The 25,875-nt window shown below is 34.9% G+C and overlaps 1 protein-coding gene and 1 long non-coding RNA gene across 2 annotated transcripts; one reads left to right on the plus strand and one right to left on the minus strand.

Moving 5' to 3' along the window:
- Positions 1 to 7,070: 7,070 nt before the first annotated feature.
- Positions 7,071 to 8,209, plus strand: LOC116145549. Its single transcript, XR_004130386.1, has 3 exons — positions 7,071 to 7,177; positions 7,258 to 7,325; positions 8,068 to 8,209. It is a non-coding gene; the product is annotated as an uncharacterized LOC116145549 (long non-coding RNA).
- A 9,333-nt stretch (positions 8,210 to 17,542) lies between these two features.
- On the minus strand, positions 17,543 to 19,944 carry LOC116145538 (uncharacterized protein At5g08430-like). Its single transcript, XM_031430989.1, is given in 9 exon segments — positions 17,543 to 17,930; positions 18,066 to 18,136; positions 18,388 to 18,419; positions 18,545 to 18,621; positions 18,995 to 19,086; positions 19,258 to 19,288; positions 19,290 to 19,317; positions 19,320 to 19,415; positions 19,617 to 19,944. Coding segments are annotated over 9 exon segments (957 nt in total). The 3' UTR covers positions 17,543 to 17,728.
- Between the last annotated feature and the right edge of the window lie 5,931 nt (positions 19,945 to 25,875).

Raw genomic sequence — 25,875 nt, forward strand, 5'->3', positions numbered from 1 at the left:
TTTTATTTTTTCAATTTATAAGCTTTACATATTACTATTTTGTACCCTAATGAAATGAAACTGAAAAAAAAAATGGCAATTTTTATTGTATGATTTTTGTGGTGAAATTTAAAACCTAGTTGTGTTTTTTGTGTTTCTGGAAATGAGTAGGGTTTAATTTTGCAGAATGTGTTGTGAATATGGTGGAATTTTGGTGTATGTATGTGTCTTGTGATTGTAGTTATATGGTTTGACAGAGAGGACTTGTTTGCAAAGTTTCAATTTTGATGGGTGGTTTGAGTAATGTGGGAATTTATGAATGGTTTGTGATAGTTGAGTAATTTGTTGTAGTTTAGTTCTGTGTGTGGACATAGCTGATAGCTACCACAAGTTTGGAGTTAGACCCATTAGGACCACCTACTTGGTGAAAAACATAATATTTTTGGTTTTTTTGGTCCTTAAGATTAATGGATTCGGTGGGTAGTTTTGTCTGGTTTGACTAAATGGATTAAGGACCACCTACGTGTGAAAAATCATAAATATTTTGGTTTTTTGGTTCCTTAAGATTAATGGATTCGGTGGGGCTAGTTTGTCTTGAGTTTGACTAGATGGGATTAAGGATTTTGCAGATTGAAGAAGTAAAAAAGGTTTATGTGAATGTAGAAAATTTTGAAATGGCTGTGTTTCTTGTAATGCAGTGCCTATATTGTGGAGAAGTTATGAAATGGTGCATATGTTGGAAACCTCCTGCAAAGCCAAAGTTCCCCAAAACAACAACACAAACACAGAACAAACAATATGACACGAAAAGAAGACAAAAGCAAATGTATTGATAGATATGAACAAATATGAAAACAGAACAATTTAAAACAACTGAAGACCAGCAAGTCGAGGAGCTGGGGACCGCCCCAAACAATTCCAGAGAAAAATTACTTATGCTTACTCTCCCACATACTCTCCATTTTTATAAGCTAATTCTTCAATTCTGTACCTTATGACAGCCAGGTGTACAACCTCTAACACAAACTCATCACATCCTAACCACCCTTATGCCCCAACCTCACCATTTGTAACAAAACCATATCAACGTGTCCCGTTATCCTTATTCATTCCCACCTTATATTTATAGGACCTTATATATGGGGGGGTCTAACAATACCCGCCCTGAAGTGCCACATTGTCTCAAGGGTGAAATTGGGCGGAAATGGTTATTGATGACATCACAAGGTTCCCATGTGCATCGAAAAATAGGCAGATCGTACCAGCGGATGAGGCATTCAGTGGAGCCATTCAATAAGAGAACCTTACATCCAGTACCTCAGCTAGGCTGGAACTGCAATTCCAAGGTCATTGGTGAGAAGGAAGGCAGGCTGTCACTGAAACGAGCCTATGCAAGCTGGGCTTCAATTGGGCTACGGGAAAACCAGGAGGAATACGGCTGGGGGGTAATTCTAATTGGTATGCTACTTGGCCGATTTTGCTCCAAGACTGGATAAGGCCCATAAAAGTTCAGAGGAATCAGTTTCTCATTTCAACCGTGTGGCCAGGGTTTTAAATTAAGGTGTAGTGCGAAGATTAACATACTCTCCTTGTGAAAATTGAACTTCCATTGATGACCGATTCTGGATTGTGTTGTCATGGACACTTGTGTTGCTTCCAGGGTGTGTTTGAGGGTCCTGAAGATGGCATTTCATTCCTGGATCTGTTGGTGCTTCATTGAAGGAGGGGCAGGGTCTGTGAACTTTAGGAGGATCGGGGGGTCACGGTCGGTATAAGGCTTTGAAAAGGGTGCATCTTGGGGAGCGTATGATGATGAGAGTTGTGTTGTACCAAAATTCAGACCATGGAAGGCCATGGTTGGCCATTGACGGGGCTGTGAGATGCAAAGCAGGAGAAGGTTGCCTCCAAACATCTGTTACCACTCGGATGGGCCATCCGTTTGTGGTGGTAAGCGGAACTAAATTCAAGCTGTAGCCAAAAACTCTAAAAATCCTACTGCCAAAAACGACCTCATGAAAAGTATCTTTGTCGCAATGAGGATTAAGGGAACCCTGTGTAGCTTACACTATCTCGTTAGAATATTAAGGCACCTCCTTTGGCGGTTGGTTTGCGAATTGAAGGATTTTGCGACAAGGAGTTAAATGGCCATATTAGTTTAATCGGTGTTGTGTACCAACAACTTGATATGGTGTCGAAACCCCTAGTGGCGTGGGAGACCGCTCAATGGAAGATCCATCGTCAAGTCATCAAAAAGTCTGAGTTGGTATCGGAAGTGGCTGAAGTAATCCAGCCGGTTTCAAGGCTAAATGCTTATTAACTTGACATATGGTACAGGTCTGAACGAAATTCTGGATATCCTTCTTCATGCCTACCTAATAAGCGACATTGGCTACTCTTTTATACGTTCGGAAGAACCCTGAGTGACCACCAGTTGGGCTGGAGTGAAATTCAAATAATAGTTTCTGAATGAAACGAGAACCCTTGGGTAGAACCAACCTATCCTTGTACAATAAGCAGCCATGGCGAAGTTTGTAGTGCTGTCGACTGTTGGGTGCCAAAACCAGATCTTGAATCAGCTGTCAAAGCTTGGGGTCTTGATGGGCTTCAGTTGCTAAATCCTCATACTCCGTAAACTGTCTCACTGTCAAGGAAGATAATTCTGGTTCCTCTTCTTGCCGCGATAAAGCATCAGCTACTGTATTAGTGGTTCCCGGCCAATAATGGATATCAAACGTAAACCCCATCAATTTGGACACCCATTTCTGCTATTCTGGGGTTTTAATCCGCTGATCCTTGAGGAATTGGAGGCTTCGCTGGTCTGTTCGAATGATGAATTTCCTCCCTAATAAGTACGGGCTCCATTTGTGCACTGCGAACACGACAGCCATAAACACTCTCTCGTAAACAGATTTTTGTTTAGCTTGAGGGGAGAAGGCTTTACTTAAATAAGCAATGGGTTGTCTTTTCTGAACCAATACAACCCCCATTCCCTATCCCGATGCGTCAGTGTGGATCTCGAATGGCGAGTTGAAATCTGGGGCTGCCAAAAACAGGAACTGAGGTCATGGCATCTTTTAAGGCAAGAAAGGCTTGTTGCGCCTCTTAATCCCAACTAAAAGAATTTTTCTTCAATAATCTTGTGAGTGGTTGTGCGATGCTGCCGTAACCCTTTACAAACCTGTGATAGTATCCCGTTAATCCCAAAAATCCACAGAGACTCTTCACATTAGTGGGTGTAGGCCAAGAAACCATAGCGGCAACTTTCTGCGGATTAGCCTCAACCCCATTGGCCAAAATTAGATGCCCCAAATACTCCAGCCTCTGCTGCCCGAATAAACATTTCTTAAAATTCCCAACCAATTCATTATCATCCAGAATCATAAGAGCTTGCTGTAGATGGCTGATGTGTGATTCCAAGTCAGGGCTGTAAATCAAAATATCGTCAAAAAACACAAGCACAAACTTACGCAGAACTGGTTTGAAAATGCTATTCATTAAGGACTGAAACGTTGAGGGAGCATTGGTCAAACCGAACGGCATAACCAAGAATTCATAATGACCGTCATGTGTTCGAAAGGCTGTTTTGGGGACGTCTTCATCCTNCGCAAGCTATTTCCAATAAGACTATGGGATCTGCGGCATCAACTCGCAGTGGCGGTGATGGGACCCAAGAGAACACAAGTGGTTGGACGGATCGATATTCCATGGAAAATTGTCAATCAATTTTGGAAAGTATGCAACTTCCACCGCAAGTATATTTGGATGCTATGAAGTACTTAATTGCCAACCCAGAGTGGCGTCAGCTTATGGTGAACATGTCACATGCGAACAGGGAATATTGGGTTTATAATGATATCCGTCGTCCGTAGATGACGGTTTAGGACTTTGTTGTTGAACTTATTTTCGGTTGTTAGTCTTTATTGATTCTGTTGACATATAAGATATTTTTATATTTACTGTCTTCGTATTGATAACTGAATATTGGGGTACAAGTCATTTTGAGGGATGATTATTAATAGCTTTGTATTATTAATTTAGATATATATTAATGTTGTATTTTTAAATGATATATTAGTAGTTGAACAACTTATGGAGAAATTGTTTTTAATTAAACCCATAAAAATTTACCAAACAACTAATTAATATTATTTAAATATGAATTGAAAAGTTCAATAATTATCAAAAACACCCCTGCGTTCAGCTAACCGATGGCGCGAGTGGCGTGGGAATAAGGTGACACACAAGGCGCAGGCGCGCAGCACATTATTAAATGCAAACAATTTTTTTCTGACACATCTATTGATAATTATAATAAATAAACAAGTCTCCACCAAATGCAAACACTTTTTCAGAAAACTTTAAATACAACTCCACCAACTTTTGTCAGAAAACTTTTTTCAAAAGTGTTAAATACCGAAACAAACGCAACCTTAGTCATTTAAGTTTTTAAGGTGTTTAATAAATCTCGAAAATTAGTTTATGTGTGTATAAGTTAGTCCAGATATCTAGTTACCAAAAAAAAAAAAATAAATGTTAATAATAAATTACACATGTTGAATTGATTTACAGATGGAGATAATAAGCTATTTACTTTGACGAATCTTACGTACTGATTGTTTTTTCGTATTAAACTAAAGTCTTGACTCTTGAGCATATTCAATATAGAAAAGTAGAGGAAGGTATATCTTAATAATGAAATAAACAACTTCAAAATTAAGGATTGCATAGATAAATATAATAGGCCGTTTACTTTAACGACTCTTACCTACTCATTCTTTGTCCTATTACACAAAAGTCTTCATTATATATACTCAATATGGAAAAGTAGAGAAAGACATCTTAACAATAAATAAATCTCTATTATTTTTAATCAATTAGCAAATAAGAAGAAACTTTAGGAATTCATAAATAAATTAAATGATATAAAGAACTTTAAAACAAAAATAACTTNACTAACCCGACTTGCGCACTTTGTAGAACAAGTACGTCCACTTTCTAATTTTCTGTCATATCTATTAATATTATTGTAAATTTGTTATATCAGGTTCTTATGATGACATTCTTAAGTGGTCTCCAAGTTCCAGACAGAATTTTCCATCAGCTTGTTACTTTCCATTTTAGTTTGTCTTACTTAAAGACTCTGGTTAGCTTTTGGTATAGCTTTGTGAATATATTATCATTATACATATAAATATTTCAATTTTGGTTTCTAGGCCCTCATGTGCCAGCCCTATCACTTGGGGCAGACTGAATAAGTGGTTTTAAAATTCTTCTGCATGAACCTTTTACTAACATTTTAATGCTACATTAAAGCATGCAGAATGGTTTTATTTTGTTGAACAAGTACTACGGCAAAAAATGTTTGTTAAAATCATGTCTCGTGTGGGATAACCTTTTAGTTCTTTAACTTTACATTTTGCTGACGTAGCTTACAAAAAGCAGGTGGCAGTTGATGTTGATTTTAAAGATCAAGCTGCAGAACAACAGACAATGCAGTAGAGTCTCCAAAACATCTGCATGAAGACTGGAGCTCCAATGGAATCCCATGCGGCTTCTGTCCTCACTCCTTTTGCCTTCTCTAAGCTGCAAAAGCAATTTGTTTTGGCTGCTCATCATGAATCATTTCATATGAACGATGGTTTCCTTGTGAGACACCACACAAAACTTGAGGGAGGCCGGAAAGCATATTGGGTTCCTCAAGAAGACATCATAAGTTGCAGCTGTCATCAATTTGAATTTTCTGGAATTCTCTGTCGACATGCCCCTTTCGAGTCCTCTCAACAGGAAATTGCTTTCAGACTCCAGAAAGGTATTTTCCCATCCATTGGCGTCGGATCAGCACACATTCCATAAAGCAACTTCAAAGTTGTCTAAGCGAGCATGAAGAGCTGGTTCAGTTACTTCAGAGCGTGGTATCATCTCTGATTGCAGAATCTGCTATGTCAAAGGAGAGGCTAGATCTTGCTACCGAACAAGTTTCCTTCCTTTTGTCTCGCATAAGCCAGCAACCAGTTTCATCACAAGGTTTGAGATATATTTCTCCCCTTCATAGGAATCTGTAACTCTAGACATACCTTAAAACAGTAGCTTTAGCATCATCTCACTTCTTGTGGAAAGCAGAAGGAAACACACCAGAAATTTGACAATGGAAGCAAGTTGGACGCATTTGATTTGGTTTCAAATTCACTTTTATGCAGGCTTGGACTGGACCAAGTTTCAGGCTTGAAGACATTTGCATGTCGGTTTTTGTAGCTTTGTTATATGAGATTGGAAACTAATTAGTCTAATCGTACGTGGTGTAGTATTCTCAGACGTTGTTCGTATTGTGGAGATGTTTGATGAGGATTCTGATATGTACAAATATATACAGAATAGCAGCCTTCTTTTGTATTTCCAAAATGTGCTGTGCTGAGTAGCAGCCTGCTTAAGGATTGAATTGAAAGTTGGGAGTTCTTTCGTCTAAATTACAATATGCATGTAAGGATTTTTAATGCTTATTTCGAGATCCTTACAAAGTTATATTTTTAAGTTTTTAATAAAAGTAACCATTTCAAATGTAAATTTTCCAAAAATCTCTTAGAAAATATATCTAAATATTAAAATTTCTTGCAAAATAATTAAGTTGACTCTTTTTTAGGAAAAAGGTTGGTCTCTGACCTACCCTAACTTTAAGCATGTTAAAGCGCCCCCTATAATTTGTTAATCATAACTTCCTCCTCTATGAGTATCCTAAATGTCCCTTAAATTTTGCTTAATTACCTAACCTCCCCTAGCAAAGGGGTGGTTAGCAATAATTAGAGAAAACTTTAGAGGAGATGAGCCAAAATTTTCAAACTAAAGGGGTTTCTTGTAATAACAAAAATCTCAGCGGTGATGTTATAATTAGCCCGTGAAAATCCTTAACTATGGATATTACCAACAAACCCCAACGTTCTTCATTTTCTCACAAAAATCCATCTATAGACTATTCTCTCTTATAAATCGATGATTTTAATGACACCAAACTAAAATGGAAGCAGCCCATCAGATTTAGAGCTTTCTGAAACTCTCGTTCAGATCCCAGACGAAACGTGGCGTTTCATTCATCACTTCACAACTCTTACCTCAATTTCACACTCTATCTAGTTTGTCTCTCTATGTCACCACCGGTAAGACAGAGAAGAAACCGCAAATTAGCCGCCATTAATAGACCAAAATGGTGAGTTTCGCCCCTCTTTCTCTGTTGATTTGCTGTTGCTTTATTGTATTGATTTTTTTATTCTTTGTAATTTTTTTCAGATAAATTAAAGAAAAAGAAGAATATGCATCCTCCTTTGACGTTGCATAGACACCCCATGTGTGCTGAAGTGAGTTTTATTGCCTTTATTTTTATTTATTTTGTGGTTTTGGAAGTGCTTTTTCAGAAGTGCTTTTGATTGTTGATGTTTCTGGAAAAGCACCCAGTTAGGAAAGATTGGCTAAAAGGGTGCATCTGAAAGTGCTTTTCCTAATTTCAAAAAGTGCTTTTTTTTTTTTTTTTTGGGTTGTGTCTTTTTTGTAGTGTTTTGGTTGGTATTAGACAGAAGCGCTTCTTGGTAGAGAATTTTCTGGTGTTTTTATATCAACTGTTTTGCTCAAAATGCTTTTGTATAATTACTTTGAAATAGATTTGGGAGTTCATTTAGCAATTTCACCTTTTTTAATCTTAATAAAAAAGTGCTTCTGCGTTTAGTTGTTCAATAGTGTTTTCAATATAAGTGTTTCAGAATAAATTTTTGGAGTTGTTTTGGCAATTCCGTTTTGTTTTCTCTTTAAATAAAAAGGGCTTTTAGGTCCTGTTGAAGTACTTTCAAACATTTGGAGGTTCAAATACATTTGGAGGTTTCTTTTGTAGAATTTGGTGTGCAATAGAGAAAAGCGCTTCTAGGTTTTTGAACATTTAAGGTGTTTTTACTTGAAGTGCTTTTTATAAAAGTACTGCGAAATGCTTGACTTAAACGCCGCAAAATGGGTTAAAAACGGCACTTTTGAATGAAGTATTTCCAAATGCACACTAGATATAATTTATAACTAGAAGTTTATTTAATTCTGGTCTTCATTGAATATCAGATTATTGAGGAGTTTCAGAAATGTCATATTGACCATCCTATTGGGAAATTCTTCGGCGAATGTACAGAACTCAAAATAAAGCTTGATCGATGTTTTCGACAGAAGTGAGTTATATTGATTGTATAACACTTTTCTGTTTCTTGTTTGAAATCCATATATGTCTTGTGATAAAACCTTGAGTTTATTTCATATAAAGCAGTGAAGCGCAAGGCGAACTTCGAGGAGGTAAGAAATTGAGAGAAAGGCTTCAAGCATTGAGGAAGGAAAATGCTGAAGCAGAAGCTTAATGTTGATTGTTTCTGCATATCAGGTCACAGTTTAAATTTGGTTTAGTAACCTAATAAATGACCAGTGGTTGATGCTTAAGTTTACTAGAACTTTCATCTCAGAATGGTCAATGCTTAGTTTCAAGTAGGGCTTTTAATTTTTTAGTTTTCAGAATCTCCTGAATGACTTTTATATCCAATTCGAACCATGTTTTCATAGATCTTGTCACGTTAAGAACCCAATTTAAAAGTAAAACCTCTGTCAATCCCTACAATCTTTGAGAAACAAGAAACCCGTCCGAGCTAAAAATGGGTCATTATAAATCTATCATTATGATAGCAACAAGGGAGTTTCTTAAAGTACAGTTTTAAGGAATCTGTTTCTGCTTTTACAAAGATGGATGGTTTGGCAAGTACTGAGTACTGAAAGTTTGAAACCACATTTGCTGCAGTTATCTGTTACTGCTAAAATGGCTCTAGAAATTGCTTTCCACAACCATATCTTCAATTAGTTTTTTGATTGCAGGGAAATGCCTGTAATTGGTGTGGTAAAGTTACAGGGTCAATACATATCCTGGATCAGTCCCTCAGACCATGATCTTAAGGACCGAATTTTGCACTTGTTTCTCGACTCCTTTTAGTTGCAGCACTTGACCCTGTCATAATCAAGTACATGACATGAATATTTTAGACATTTGAATTGTTCTCATGGCTCATACTACATAAAGGCTGTGCTGCAATTTTATAAAAAGTGTCTTCAGTAACATAAAATGTTACAATTTAATATGAAACATTGAACTTCTATTGTAGAATGTCAACTTAAAACAAAAATGACTTTCACAAGAATCACTATGTTCCATCCTAAAACTGTAAAGCTCCATGTTACCAAAAAGAAAATTGATTCTGTAATGTTACAGCGCTTAAATTGTACCAGAAGCTATATATAACAAATACGTGTTATGTAGTAGAATGCAAAATTTATAGTTATAATAAATATTACCATCATTAACTAAAAGTTTCTGAGCAAAACATGGAGCTTCATACCACTTGGTTGCTGTGCAGGAGACAGCAGAATGGGTACTCGAAGGGGTCTAGTAGAAACATTATGAGATTCATTGTTATGTTGCTGTTCATTTGTGCCAATGCTTGGAGGCTCAGCTTTTACCATGCCTGTCAATTACATTATCAGGACATCCCCGCGTGGGTGCAAAAAATAAACAAATGCCTAAGCTTGATGCATACAATCTCTTGGAACCTATCTAAACCAACATGGCAGATAAGACTCATGAGAAGGTCTAGCTAAAAATCAATAACAAAACACCACCCTCAGGGCAAACCCTAAGCTTGACACTTTCCATTGCCTATAAGACTCAACTAGTACCCTTCGAAGCTCTTTCAGAATGATTCCGGTGAATCATCATTATGTTCTTGTTCAGCTTTTTCTGTAGATTCTCACAAGCGGGTTCAGGGTCTACTTCGGCTGGAATTACTTGAGGAGCCTCATTTTGTAACCGTGCTTGCTCTGATGGTGTCGAAGCAGCAGCGACTATCCAGTACTCGGCAAGTGTATACAAAAGATGCATGTTAAGGATCAGTAACCTTTTTTTTTTAATGCTATAGGAAAGGTAGTTTGGTATGATGCATATATATATTAGGATGAAAACTACGCAAGGAATAAGAAATAACACCATCAAAGGATATTCTCTCCTCATCCCTTCTCATTGCTCTATCAATGCGGTTTTGAATGAAACCAGCTCCCTTGCAATCCACTATGTTTTCACGGAAAATGCCAAGTGGGAAAAAAATATATCAAAAGCAAGTGAAGGAAAAGATAGAAGTTCACATAACCCAGAAAATAAAAGATATTGAGGAGCATTTAAAAGTACAATGAAATGTAATCATTCAACAGAATTTAGAAAGCATATCAACACTCAAATGGGGCATCAAAAGTTACCAAAAAAAAAAAAAAAAAAAAAGGAAAAAAAACAGTGACTATATTAAGAAAGTTGACCAAAAGTTACACACATGTTTAGTTATATACTCATGCAAGCTTCTCGCCTTATGTTAAGTTCCACCTGCAGTCAACACATTCGGTCAAGAGGCTGTTTAAAATGCTTTACTTTTATGTTGATTTACTCACCACCCTATTATGAGACAACGTTGCACTTGATATGTAAGTTCTAAACAAAAATGCGATAGCCCAAGAGACATGAAGGACAATAGCTCCAAGAAAAGTTAGCAGAACTAAATCTCATGGAGTGCTGCCAGAAATGATGCATATGAAGTTAAAGATTGCAAATCAAATTGCCGAGAGTATGAAAAAACTTACAACAGTTGGCCTTTTCAAACGGCCGTTTATCACTCTCTGCCGCCAATCCTCACACTCATCCTGCAAATAATAACACTTAATAACTATAATATTATTGATTTTCGATAGTTTCGTATGGATTCAAAGAACTTCTCTTTTTTCTTCTATCTTTGTTTTCCTTTTTGGGGTGACAGATGACAAACTAGCTGTTTTTATCAGTTAAAAAGACTGAACTTTAATTGTGTTCCATAGTTTGTCTTATATGAGTAAACTTTTTGTTTGTACGTATCAAATCTTTGGAAAGGAATACAAACTAACGTTGTCTTTACCTCATGGAAGTCATCGTCTGACAACTTGGAAATGGATAACTCTTTCACCCTATTGGAAAGTTGAAGAAGAATTTCTGATTTCAAGCTTGATGGTCTCTTAATGTCTGTAATAATTTAAGATGATAATGTGCAGAATGTCAATGACTAAGCCAAAAGACACTAGTACATATAAAGTAGCATTCTGGGGTAAAAGAATTCATAAACTGATTATGAAGGAATCCAATAGTGGGATAAATTAGCTGAACTATTATAGTTGTTGCCAAGACATTACCTATAACTTGAACAAGCTGATGAGAATTTTTTGCAAATAATCATTTGGGTCCGATTTCAATCTCACAAAAACTTCCAATTATTAGCATCGAAAGTTTCTGGTTGCTTCGCAAGATCCTCCACTAAACTCCTCCTTAAAGACCAGCTTGATATTCTTAGGGACTACAGAAGCAAAACAGCTTTTCTGGACTTCTGCAGCTACTTCCTTGTGATCAGATTTTTTAAATGAGCTTAATTTTTCCATCTTTTTTCCACCACTGAGTCAATTCATCAACAGTTTCCAAACTACTTTTAATTCTCCTCCGAATGATCTATGTTCTCAGCAAGGTGGCAGTCAGTCGGTTATATATACTGTTTCATTCACTGACTTCCTTCCCAGAGAGGCTGCAGCCTTGCATCACAAATGATAATTTTCTTTCTTTTGGGTGAAAAAGCCGGTTTTCCTTGCAGTATTCGGTAAAATGGTTGTAATATCATACAGCGAGAGTTCACAGGTTGTATCTTTACCAATGGAATCAAGAAAGTCTAGTAGGGTTTTTGATCCCACCCAATGAACTCCCTTTCTTTGAACGCCTTTCTTTTCGTGGCAGATTGCTTTCTTTTTGATCTATTCCTTTCCCAATTTTTTGTCGTCTGCTGTGTCACCTAAATCATCATAATCAGATACACGAGTTGACTTTCATCTAAATTCTTCAATATCTTCTTCCCCTTCGTCATATTCATACGAATCAGGAGACCATATGTTTTCCCCTCTTATAGATTATATGCCGAAATAACATGTCTGAAGTAAATCCTTCTTTTTCCTTTACTATCTGCCAATACCCATAAAATAGAACTCTATTGTGTCTTCAGCATAGAAATCTATTTTTCCTGTTGAAAAAGAAAACACACGGAAAACACAAATAAAAGATTTGTTAAATTCTATAGGGCCAAGCCACGACTGGTCTCTTCTACACAAATTATTAATAAGAGTAAACTAAACTAACCCAAAGCCTAAATATTAAAAGATCACAATAAACCTAGAAAGCTTGGTCTGGAAGGAACATCACAAGCTCATACCCCATTTGGGTTAACATCTTTCTTTTCTTCTATAAGCACCACAAGCTCTAAGCAATTATCGCAGAATCCTTTATCCTCTAACTACTGCAAACCCAGAATCAAGAGGCAGTGTCCACATACAGCAGACGGGCAGCACAAGCAATAAAACTTCGGAGCTTTCTTGCATTCATAGAAAAATGCCAACCTGAAATAAGAATTATCATTTCAAAAGCTAGCACAGAGAATACTACAAACTGATGCAAGAAAGAAAAGGTAAAAACAAATGAAGAAAGAGAAAATTCTATCAAAAAGAAACTGTCTGTGTGTCCATAGTCTATTTCACGAGAGTAAGCACCAAACTGTTGATGTTAATAGTACACTACAATCAAATTATATGGATGAAAGGGCAGGAATTCTTCTCCTAGCCAATAGATTTTTCTTCAAACCATGCAAGACTGTAATGTACATGTTGCTAGGAACATTAAGCGATGTATCTATAAACATCAGGCATTGTGCAGAACATGAAGCAGAAACATGAAAAAGTGGAAAAAAGAAAGTATGGCAGAAGAATTGGCAGTCCAGCACAATGCACATACGCAAAACTATGTTATTACCGCAAGTCCACTGATCTTTACTTTCCAGTAGAGAATAATCCTGGCCTAAACAGTCTGGTGATAAGACTTAAGACAGTCCCTGCAGGCAATGGTATGACAAAGTAATGGGATAGAAAGCATCCTCTATCAAGCCATGAAAGTAAGAGATATAGCAACGAGACATCATTTAAATTGCTTAAGATATCCATGTGCCTTGTATGACCAAAACTTACTTTCTGAAGGGCAGATTAATGTTTTAGAAGTTTCTAAAGCAATTCTTTCTGTCAATAAGGGAAAAAAAATTGAATATTCAACCTTCAAATAAAGTCATTTTAGACTTATCAAACTTATAAAAGTATTTTGACAGCATAAAATGCAGATAATACATATCTTTGCTTGATATTATCATCTTCAAACTAAACACGTTCTATATTTTCAATTTTCCTGATTTATAAAAGAAAGAATTCACATATTCAAAAAAATATAAAACAAAAGTGAATAATGTACCTCAAAATTGACAGGATAGAGTTATTGTATATATGTTAGGTACACAACAAAAGTTTAAGGAACCATTACTCTTAACAACAGCTAAAAACGTCAAAACTGGAAGTAAATGCAGCAGTGCCAAGTAGATGGGAAATATACTTAAAAAAAGAAATAGTGGGCCGAGAGAGAAAATAATACAATAAAAACAAAACAAATCTCAGAACCAGCATCAGCAACCTCATTCATCACACAGGCGACCAAAGGACACAGTGAAAAGACAGAACCATCCTTCATTCCTAACAGATAAAAAAAAAAAAAAAAAAAAAAAACTCAAAGACATTCGTCCAAAAGACCAACCAAAACTGGACAATTTTTGTTCTGAAAAATGATATAAAGCTTATAGAAAGTTTCTGAAACTTACCTGTAGTCACAGATCCTGAGAGAGCCGCCATCCTTGCAGATGAAGCACCAATCCTCGGCTATTTCTTCCTTCTTTAATTCTTCTTCTTCCCATTCTCAAAAGCTCTCAACTTTATCCCAAAATGCAATTTCAAGACCAACCCAAAGGATTGATTGCAAGAACTTCTCCTAAACCCGGCAAAAACAAGAAAAAAATGAGAAAATCTTGCAATTTCTTGAAATTCACGATAAACAGTGCGCCAAAAAAAAAAAAAAAAAAAACCCACCTCACAAAGTAAAGGTTAGGACTGTTAGGAACTTTGATCATTAGCTTCTTTTGACTCATAATCTAAGCTTCATTTGACTTTAAAAAAAAAAAAAAAAAAACCTAGAACTTTGAACGCATTAATGGAGAAATATCTCACTAAAACAACACCGAAAATCCCTTAAATAAAGGGAAACTTTGAACTTTTATAAACAAGCTTCAGTTTTGCATGTGATTATCAAATGGGTTTTTGATAAATAATCAAAAATCCATTAAAAAAACTCAAAAATAAATAAAGCCGTCATTTTTCAAACGCAAATGCCATGATTCTCAGTCCAAAACTAGAACAAAAACAAAAACACAAACCCATTTGAAACAAAGCAAATGACACACCTTGCGGCTGAAGAAACCGAGAACTACAGGCCAAAATGGAGCTTTGGAGGCAACCCTTTAGTTATAGAGAAGCAGTTGAAACAGAGAATCGAAATAGTTTTATGAGCATTTAATGACGTTTGCTCGGGGTATATTTTTCTGGAAATTATTCTCTAGAAAAACCCAAAAAAATGAAATAAAATCTGTCTCGAAAATAGGAAGAAAATTTAATGAAAATTTACCTTTTTTCGAAAATAAATAAAACCTTATATAATATTAAAGTAAGGTAATCTATGGAAGTAATATAACTTTTTTTAGAGCCTTGAAATTTTAAAAAAAAAAAAAAGTCAGTTTAGAGCATAATTTAATGATTCAAATGAAAAGTACCGTTAATTCATATGTTGATTATTGTTTTAATGTTTTATTCAAATCTTTTTGTGCTGGTTTTATAATATGTTGGTTTAAGAAAATCATAGATTAAAAATTTTAATTATAGTGATTGCACCTTCCCACGGGCATGACAACACCAGCCATCGTGTAAAATATGATGATACCAGTGTAAAATATGATGATACCAGTAAGGCCGAACGACATCGTCCCCCAAAGTTGCTTTAAAGACCATTCACTATCCAAAAAGTTTTAAAATGACAATTCACTACTCGAAAAGTTTCAAAATGACAATTATCTACTTTATGTTAATATCTGTTAATCAAATGTGAGACTGTAAAGACAAAAACACCCTAACCTTTAAATCCAAAACTTATTAGGCAGGAATTGCATCGGACCGAGTTTTGGCCACCATCTCCAATAGCTAAACTTGTCGTCCGCCACAGCCTAGCAAGCAACTGCCAACGTCCTCTCTCCCTGTAACAACATCACTACCATCCTTCCACACCACATAACCGAAACAAAATAGCAGACAGGGCAAAGCCTGCCTACTACAGAGATCGTTGCTGCCCTCACCAGCAAATCCCTCATAACCCCCAATAGCAGCGGCCTGTATAAGAAAACTAGAATAAGAAAACCAGACCTGCCAGAAAAGGACAAGAGCAAAACACCCCACTGCCAACCTTGATAGATCAAAAAACAGAAGCCAAAACCCACACACCCAACCTGCCAATAGCAAACATTAGCCCACATCCAAAGCACCCCCGGTCTAGACATAAAACACATTCACGATCTACTCCATTCAAGCAACAAAATCATAAACTCGTCATCATCTCACAACATTTAATAGTGAAATCATAAATTCATTTCAACACCATAGTCATAGACCTATAATCTATAGCAAATTATATTAGAATAATAAAATCACACACTCGTAAATTTATTATTAAAAAAAAGTTGTGAGAGTAGTTTTGACGAAAATGGGACTGAAGAAGAGGAAGAAATTGGGAGTGAAGAAGAAGAAGAAGTTGTGAGTGTAGAATATACCATGTCAATCCTGCCAAACCTCGGAGGGCTTTAAAGAATTATTCTTATTCCAAGAGGGAGAATAATTCTAAATATGAAAAAGAATCAAAATGATTGGACATATGACATTGAGTCTTGAGTAAGCATTAAATGGCGTCTGGCTCAAAGCATGAATCAGGTGAAAAATATTCTTGAAATTATTCTCTATAGAAAAAATAAAAAATAAAAATCAGCCTCGAAAAGAGAAAATTACATTGAGATATTACGCGTTTCCAAATTCCAATCAAGGACTAAATTATTAAGGCTATGTTGGCTGCATCCAATTTACTAATTTAGTATTCGAATTGAATTATAGATACATAACTTTATGCCTTGACATTGTGAGAAATTACATTTACCCCCTATCGCTAATGACTTGATCTTGCATAATTAACGAGATATCGATGAAAAGATATTCAAGTAATTGCAATATAAAATTCCGAATATAAAAATTTGAATGTACATTATTCATCTTTTTTTTTTTAATTTAAAATTGTAGTAATTTTAATTAAAAAATTGTAAATGCTTTGTTTTTCTTAAGCTTAAATTTGTCTCTAATTTTTGCCTTTTTAAAATATAATAAAAAGGGTAAAAAGGTACTTTTGCAAATAATACAAAGGTAAAAAGGGAGCATTTATAATTATATAATATGCTGGATAACTTAATTATAATGGNACTTTATATATCCGAATTCGAAACCATTGTTTTCATAGAAATCTTTGTCACGTTAAGAACCCAAATTTAAAAGTAAAACCTCTGTCAATCCCTACAATCTTTGAGAAACAAGAAACCCGTCCGAGATAAAAATGGGTCATTATAAATCTATCATTATGATAGCAACAATGGGAGTTTCTTAAAGTACAGTTTTAAGGAATCTGTTTCTGCTTTTACAAAGATGGATGGTTTGGCAAGTACTGAGTACTGAAAGTTTGAAACCAAATTTGCTGCAAGTTATCTGTTACTGCTAAAATGGCTCTAGAAATTGCTTTCCACAACCAATATCTTCAATTAGTGTTTTGATTGCAGGGAAATGCCTGTAATTGGTGTGGTAAAGTTACAGGGTCAATACATATCCTTGGATCAGTCCCTCAGACCATGATCTTAAGGACCGAATTTTGCACTTGTTTCTCGACTCCTTTTAGTTGCAGCACTTGACCCTGTCATAATCAAGTACATGACATGAATATTTTAGACATTTGAATTGTTCTCATGGCTCATACTACATAAAGGCTGTGCTGCAATTTTATAAAAAGTGTCTTTCAGTAACATAAAATGTTACAATTCTAATATGAAACATTGAACTTCTATTGTAGAATGTCAACTTAAAACAAAAATGACTTTCACAAGAATCACTATGTTCCATCCTAAAACTGTAAAGCTCCATGTTACCAAAAAGAAAATTGATTCTGTAATGTTACAGCGCTTAAATTGTACCAGAAGCTATATATAACAAATACGTGTTATGTAGATAGAATGCAAAATTTATAGTTAATAATAAATATTACCATCATTAACTAAAAGTTTCCTGAGCAAAACATGGAGCTTCACTACCACTTGGTTGCTGTGCAGGAGACAGCAGAATGGGTACTCGAAGGGGTCTAGTAGAAACATTATGAGATTCATTGTTATGTTGCTGTTCATTTGTGCCAATGCTTGGAGGCTCAGCTTTTACCATGCCTGTCAATTACATTATCAGGACATCCCCGCGTAGGGTGCAAAAAATAAACAAATGCCTAAGCTTGATGCTATACAATTCTCTTGGAACCTATCTAAACCAACATGGCAGATAAGACTCATGAGAAGGAATCTAGCTAAAAATCAATAACAAAACACCACCCTCAGGGCAATCCCCTAAGCTTGACACTTTCCATTGCCTATAAGACTCAACTAGTACCCTTCGAAGCTCTTTCAGGGAATGATTCCGGTGAATCATCATTATGTTCTTGTTCAGCTTTTTCTGTAGATTCCTCACAAGCGGGTTCAGGTTCTACTTCGTCTGGAATTACTTGAGGAGCCTCATTTTGTAACCGTGCTTGCTCTGATGGTGTCTGAAGCAGCAGCAGACTATCCATGTACTCGGCAAGTGTATACAAAAGATGCATGTTAAGGATCAGTAACCTTTTTTTTTTTAATGTCTATAGAGAAAGGTAGTTTGGATATGATGCATAATTTATTAGTGTAAAACTACGCAATGGAATAAGAAATAACACCATCGGATATTCTCTCCTCCATCCCTTCTCATTTGCTCTATCAATGCGGTTTTGTAATGAAACCAGCTCCCTTGCAATCCACTATGTTTCACGGAAAATGCCAAGTGGGAAAAAAATATATCAAAAGCAAGTGAAGGAAAAAGATAGAAGTTCACATAACCCAGAAAATAAAAGATATTGAGGAGCATTTAAAAGTACAATGAATGTAATCATTCAACAAATTTAGAAAGCATATCAACACTCAAATGGGGCATCAAAAGTTACCAAAAAAAAAAAAAAACAAAAAGGAAAAAAAACAGTGACTATATTAAGAAGTTACACAAGTTACACCCATGTTTAGTTATATCCTCATGCAAGCTCTCGCCTTATGTTCGTTCCACCTGCAGTCAACACATTCCGGTCAAGAGGCTGTTTAAATGCTTTACTTTTATGTGATTTACTCACCACCTTATTATGAGACAACGTTGCACTTGATATGTAAGTTCAAACAAAATGCGATAGCCCTAAGAGACATGAAGGACAATAGCTCCAAGAAAAAGTTAGCAGAACTAAATCTCATTGGAGTGCTGCCAGAAATGATGCATATGAAGTTAAGATTGCAAATCAAATTGCCGAGAGTATGAAAAAACTTACAACAGTTGGCCTTTTCAAACGGCCGTTTATCACTCTCTGCCGCAAATCCTCACACTCATCCGCAAATAATAACACTTATACTATAATATTATTGATTTTCGATAGTTTCGTATGGATTCAAAGAACTTCTCTTTTTTCTTCTATCTTTGTTTTCCTTTTTGGGGTGACAGATGACAAACTACTGTTTATCAGTTAAAAAGACTGAAACTTTTAATGTGTTCCATAGTTTGTCTTATATGAGTTAAACTCTTTGTTTGTACGTATCAAATCTTTCTGGAAAGGAATACAAACTAACGTTGTCTTTACTCATGGAAGTCATCGTCTGACAACTTGGAAATGGATAACTCTTTCACCCTATTGGAAAGTTGAAGAAGAATTTCTGTTTCAAGCTTGATGGTCTCTTAATGTCTGTACTAATTTAAGATGATAATGTGCAGAAGATCGACTAAGCCAAAAGACACTAGTACAATATAAAGTAGCATTCTGGGGTAAAAGAATTCAAATAAACTGATTATGAAGGAATCCAATAGTGGATAAATTAGCTGAACTATTATAGTTGTTGCCAAGACATTACCTATAACTTGAACAAGCTGATGAGATTTTCTGCAAATAATCATTTGGGTCCGATTCAATCTCACAAAACTTCCAATTACTTTAGCATCGAAAGTTTCTGGTTGCTTCGCAAGATCCTCCACTAAACTCCTCCTTAAGTAGACAAGCTTATATTCTTAGGGACTACAGAAGCAAAACAGCTTTTCTGGACTTCTGCAGCTACTTCCTTGTGATCAGATTTTTTAAATGAGCTTAATTTTCCATTCTTTTTTCCACCACTGAGTCCCATTCATCAACAGTTTCCAAACTACTTTTAGATTCACTCTCCGAATGATCTATGTTCTCAGCAAGGTCGGCAGTCAGTCGGTTATTATACTGTTTCTATTCACTGACTTCCTTCCCAAGAGAGGCTGCAGCCTTGCATCACAAATGAATTTTCTTTCTTTCTGGTGTGAAAACCGGTTTCCTTGCAGTATTCGGTAATAATGGTTGTATATCATACAGCGAGAGTTCACAGTTGTATCTTTACCAATGGAATCAAGAAAGTCTAGTAGGGTTTTTATCCCCCAATGAACTCCTTTTCTTTGAACTCGCCTTTCTTTTCGTGGCAGATTGCTTCTTTTTGATCTATTCCTCTTCCCAATTTTCTTGTCGTCTGCTGTGTCACCTAAATCATCATAATCAGATACACGAGTTGACTTCATCTACAAATTCTTCAATATCTTCTCCCTTCGTCATATTCATACGAATCAGGAGACCTATGATTTTTCCCCTTCTTCAATAGATTATATGCCGAAATAACATGTTCTGAAGTAATCCTTCTTTTTCCTTTACTATCGCCATACCCATTAAAATAGAACTCTATTGTGTCTTCAGCATAGAAACTATTTTTTCCTGTTAAAAGAAAACACACGGAAAACACAAATAATAAGATTTGTTAAATTCTATAGGGCCAAGCCACGACTGGTCTCTTCTACACAAATTATTAATAGGTAAACTAAACTAACCCAAAGCCAAAATATTAAAAGATCACAATAAACCTAGAAAGCTTGGTCTGAAGGAACACACAAGCTCATACCCCATTTGGGTTAACATCTTTCTTTTCTTCTATAGCACCACAAGCTCTAAGCAATTATCGCGAATCCTTTACTCCCTCTAACTACTGCAAACCCAGAATCACAGAGGCAGTGTGTCCCACATACAGCAGACGGCAGCACAAGCAATAAAACTTCGGAGCTTTCTTGCATCATAGCAAAAATGCCAACCTGAAATAAGAATTATCATTTCAAAAGCTAGCACAGAGAATACTACAAACTGATGCAAGAAAGAAAGGTAAAACAAATGAAGAAAGAGAAAATTCTATCAAAAAGTAAACTTGCTGTTGTCCATAGTTCTTTTCACGAGAGTAAGCACCAAACTGTTGATGTTAATAGTACACTACATATTCAAATTCATATGATGAAAGGGCAGGAATTCTTCTCCTAGCCAAATAGTTTTTTCTTCCAAACCATGCAAGACTGTAATGTACATGTTGCTAGGAACATTAAGCGATGTATCTATAAACTCAGGCATTGTGCAGAAACATGAAGCAGAAACATGAAATAGTGGAAAACAGAAAGTATGGCAGAAGAATTGGCAGTCCAGCACAATGCACATACGCAAACATGTATTACCGCAAGTCCACTGATCTTTTACTTTCCAGTAGAGAATAATCCTGCCTAAACAGTCTGGCTGATAAGACTTAAGACAGTCCCTGCAGGCAATGGCTATGACAAGTTAATGGGATAGACAGCATCCTCTATCAAGCCATGAAAGTAGAGGATATAGCAACGAGACATCATTAAAATTAGCTTAAGATATCCTGTGCCTTGTAATGACCAAACTTACTTTCTGAAGGGCAGATTAATGTTTTAGAAGTTTCTAAAGCAATTTCTTTCTTGTCAATAAGGGAAAAAAAATTGAATATTCAAACCTTCAAATAAAAGTCATTTTAGACTTATCAAACTTATAATAAGTATTTTGACAGCATAAAATGCAGAATAATCATATCTTTGCTTGATATTATCATCTTCAAACTAAACACGTTCTATATTTTCATTTTCCTGATTATAAAAGAAAGAATATCACCATATTCAAAAAAATATAAAACAAAAGTGAATAATGTACCTCAAAATTGACAGGATAGGTTATTGTATATATGTTAGGTACATTACAACAAAAAGTTTTAAGGAACCATTACTCTTAACAACAGCTAAAAACGTCACAAACTGGAAAGTAAATGCAGCAGATGCCAAGTAGATGGGAAATATACTTAAAAAAAGAAATAGTGGGCCGAAGAGAAAAAATACAATAAAACAAACAAATCTCAGAACCAGCATCAGCAACCTCATTCATCAACAGCGACCAAAGGCCACAGTGAAAAGACGAACATCCCTTCATTCTAACAGTAAAAAAAAAAAAAAAAAAAAAACTCAAAGACTTCGTCCAAAAGACCACACCAAAACTGGACATTTTTGTTCTGAAAATCTGATATAAATGCTTATAGAAAGTTTCTGAAACTTACCTGTAGTCACAGATCCGAGAGAGCCGCCATCCTTGCAGATGAAGCACCAATCCTCGGCTATTTCTTCCTTCTTTAATTTCTTTCTTCTTCCCATCTCTCAAAAGCTCTCAACTTTAATCCCAAAATGCAATTTCAAGACCAACCCAAAGGTTGATTGCAAGAACTTCTCCTAAACCCGGCAAAATCAAGAAAATAAATGAGAAAATCTTGCAATTTCTTGAAATCACGATAAACAGTGCGCCAAAAAAAAAAAAAAAAAACCCACCTCAACAAAGTAAAAAGTTATGGACTTTTAGGAACTTTGATCATTAGCTTCTTTTGACTCATATCAAGCTTCATTTGACTTTAAAAAAAAAAAAAAAAACCTAGAACTTTGAACGCATTAAGGAGAAATATCTCACTAAAACAACACCGAAAATCCCTTAAATAAAGGGAAACTTTGAACTTTTATAAAACGCTTCAGTTTTGCATGTGATTATCAAATGGGTTTTTGATAAATAATCAAAAATCCATTAAAAAAACTCAAAAATAATAAAGCCGTCATTTTTCAAACGCAAATGCCATGATTCTCAGTCCAAAACTAGAACAAAACAAAAACACAAACCCATTTGAAACAAAGCAATGACCACCTTGCGGCTGAAGAAACCGAGAACTACAGGCCAAAATGGAGCTTTGGAGGCAACCCTTTAGTTATAGAGAAGCGTTGAAACAGAGAATCGAAATAGTTTTATGAGCATTTATGACGTTTGCTCGGGGTATATTTTTCTGGAAATTATTCTCTAGAAAAACCCAAAAAAATGAAATAAATCTGTCTCGAAAATAGGAAGAAAATTTATGAAAATTACCTTTTTTCGAAAATAAATAAACCTTATATATATTAAAGTAAGGTAATCTATGGAAGTAATATAACTTTTTTTAGAGCCTTAAATTTTAAAAAAAAAAAAGTCAGTTTAGAGCATAATTTAATGATTCAAAGGAAAGTACCGTTAATTCATAGTTTGATTATTGTTTTAATGTTTTATTCAAATCTTTTGTGCTGGTTTTATAATATGTTGGTTTAAGAAATCATAGATTAAAAATTTTAATTATAGTGATTGCACCTTCCCACGGCATGACAACACCAGCCATCGTGTAAATATGATGATACCAGTGTAAAATATGATGATACCAGTAGGCCGAACGACATCGTCCCCCAAAGTTGCTTTAAAGACCATTCACTATCCAAAAAGTTTTTAAAATGACAATTCACTACTCGAAAAGTTTCAAAATGACAATTATCTACTTTATGTTATATCTGTTAATCAAATGTGAGACTGTAAAGACAAAAACACCCTAACCTTTAATCAAAACTTATTAGGCAGGAATTGCATCGGACCGAGTTTTGGCCACCATCTCCAATAGCTAAACTTGTCGTCCGCCACAGCCTAGCAAGCAACTGCCAACGTCCTCTCTCCCTGTAACAACATCACTACCATCCTTCCACACCACATAACCGAAACAAAATAGCAGACAGGGCAAAGCCTGCCTACTACAGAGATCGTTGCTGCCCTCACCAGCAAATCCCTCATAACCCCCAATAGCAGCGGCCTGTATAAGAAACTAGAATAAGAAAACCAGACCTGCCAGAAAAGGACAAGAGCAAAACACCCACTGCCAACCTTGATAGATCAAAAAACAGAAGCCAAAACCCACACACCCCACTGCCAATAGCAAACATTAGCCCACATCCAAAGCACCCCCGGTCTAGACATAAAACCATTCACGATCTACTCCATTCAAGCAACAAAATCATAAACTCGTCATCATCTCACAACATTAATAGTGAAATCATAAATTCATTTCAACACCATAGTCATAGACCTTAATCTATAGCAAATTTATTAGAATAATAAAATCACACACTCGTAAATTTATTATTAAAAAAAAGTTGTGAGAGTAGTTTTGACGAAAATGGGACTGAAGAAGAGGAAGAAATTGGGAGTGAAGAAGAAGAGAAGTTGTGAGTGTAGAATATACCATGTCAATCCTCCAACTCGGAGGGCTTTAAAGAATTATTCTTATTCCAAGAGGGAGAATAATTCTAAATATGAAAAAGAATCAAAATGATTGGACATATGACATTGAGTCTTGAGTAAGCATTATGGCGTCTGGCTCAAAGCATGAATCAGGTGAAAAATATTCTTGAAATTATTCTCTATAGAAAAAATAAAAATAAAAATCAGCCTCGAAAAGAGAAAATTACATTGAGATATTACGCGTTTCCAAATTCCAATCAAGGACTAAATTATTAAGCTATGTTGGCTGCATCCAATTACTAATTTAGTATTCGAATTATTATAGATACATAACTTTATGCCTTGACATTTGAGAAATTACATTTACCCCCTATCGCTAATGACTTGATCTTGCATAATTAACGAGATATCGATGAAAAGAATTCAAGAATTGCAATATAAAATTCCGAATATAAAAATTTGAATGTACATTATTCATCTTTTTTTTTTTAATTTAATTGTAGTAATTTTAATTAAAAAATTGTAATGCTTTGTTTTTCTTAAGCTTAAATTTGTCTCTAATTTTTGCCTTTTTAATATAATAAAAAGGGTAAAAAGGTACTTTTGCAAATAATACAAAGGTAAAAGGGAGCATTTATAATTTATATATGCTGGATAACTTAATTATAATGGATAATTATATATAAAATTATAAATATTAGATTTTATATGATTATTCTAATGGCTTGATTCATATCAATAAAAAGATAGATATTGTGAAAATTATATGTCACAAATATGGTAGGTAGCCATTACGGATACTCGAATACAAATCTCTAGGTAATCCTCTCAAATAACTATATCTTGTCATCCAACCACAATCCTTTGATTCTAATTTTTTTTTTTTTTTTTTTTTGTATTAATTAGATTATAAAACATATGATTAAAATATTAAATTTAAATTTAAATTACAATAAAGGTAAGAAATGACATAATCAACATTTTATTTTACCTAATCATATTGAAACTCCAATGAAAATAACTATTTGAAATATTTTCCCTTCTTTCCAGTATTTTGTGGTCCATTGGTATCCCTTTACACTCTTGACATGATAAAAAATTAATCAGAGTGTATTTTATTTTTCAGAGAGGGATAAATTGTTGTTCTTTAATTACCTCCAGTATTCCTATTGAAAAGAAATTTATCAAAAATGAAACATGATGATATAATCACAATCAATTATGTATATATTTATTAGAATATTATTATTTAGATTAACTCAAGTGTCAATCTTAATATATGAAGCAATTCAATGTAAAATGTGATAGTAGAGTCATATATTTCAAGCATAACTTCACCTCCTCCTTTTTTTTTTTTTTTTTTTAAATGACCAAGGGTATTTGGGCTAGTTTGTGCGTACCTCAACTAATCCTTCGAGACTCTGAAACTATTGACTAGGTAAGACTCTCAGTGACAACTCCTACTAGGGGTCGTGTGGATTCAAACTCAGGACACCATATTAGATTCTCTTCATTAAGGGAATTCGAATTTAGGGGACCATGTTAATCCTTGTTTGTCTTTTATCATCAGATCATCCGAGGTAGTAAACTAACACATTACATGCATGACTTAAAATAAATTCTTATTTTATTTCAATCAAATAATTTGTGGTATAAAATCACACCCAAAACTCATATATAACTTACTTTACTGTTAAATCAAAACAATTTCTTGTTGGAATTATACATAAAATTGACATAAACATAGGAATTTTTATTGGCACATTCATAGAATTACCAATTCCATATCCATTTATCTTAATTGTTGTTAACAATAATTATAAAATTTTTATTGGGCCAGAAAGCCCAATGGAATGGGTAGGTAAAAGAATGAAACCCATAAGAGTCATGAATTTAGAATTATTTGAGAAAATTCTAGGAAGACCGAGTGCATGTTAATAGGCCCATAATAATTATAAAATATACATTATTTATTTATTTAGATTATCAGATTTTTTATACAATATTTTTGATAAAATTTTATATAATAGTGATAAAGTTATTTTGTCATAGATTTT

This window comes from Pistacia vera, unplaced genomic scaffold, assembly GCF_008641045.1.
Source record: "Pistacia vera cultivar Batoury unplaced genomic scaffold, PisVer_v2 Contig462, whole genome shotgun sequence".
Lineage (NCBI taxonomy): Eukaryota > Viridiplantae > Streptophyta > Magnoliopsida > Sapindales > Anacardiaceae > Pistacia > Pistacia vera.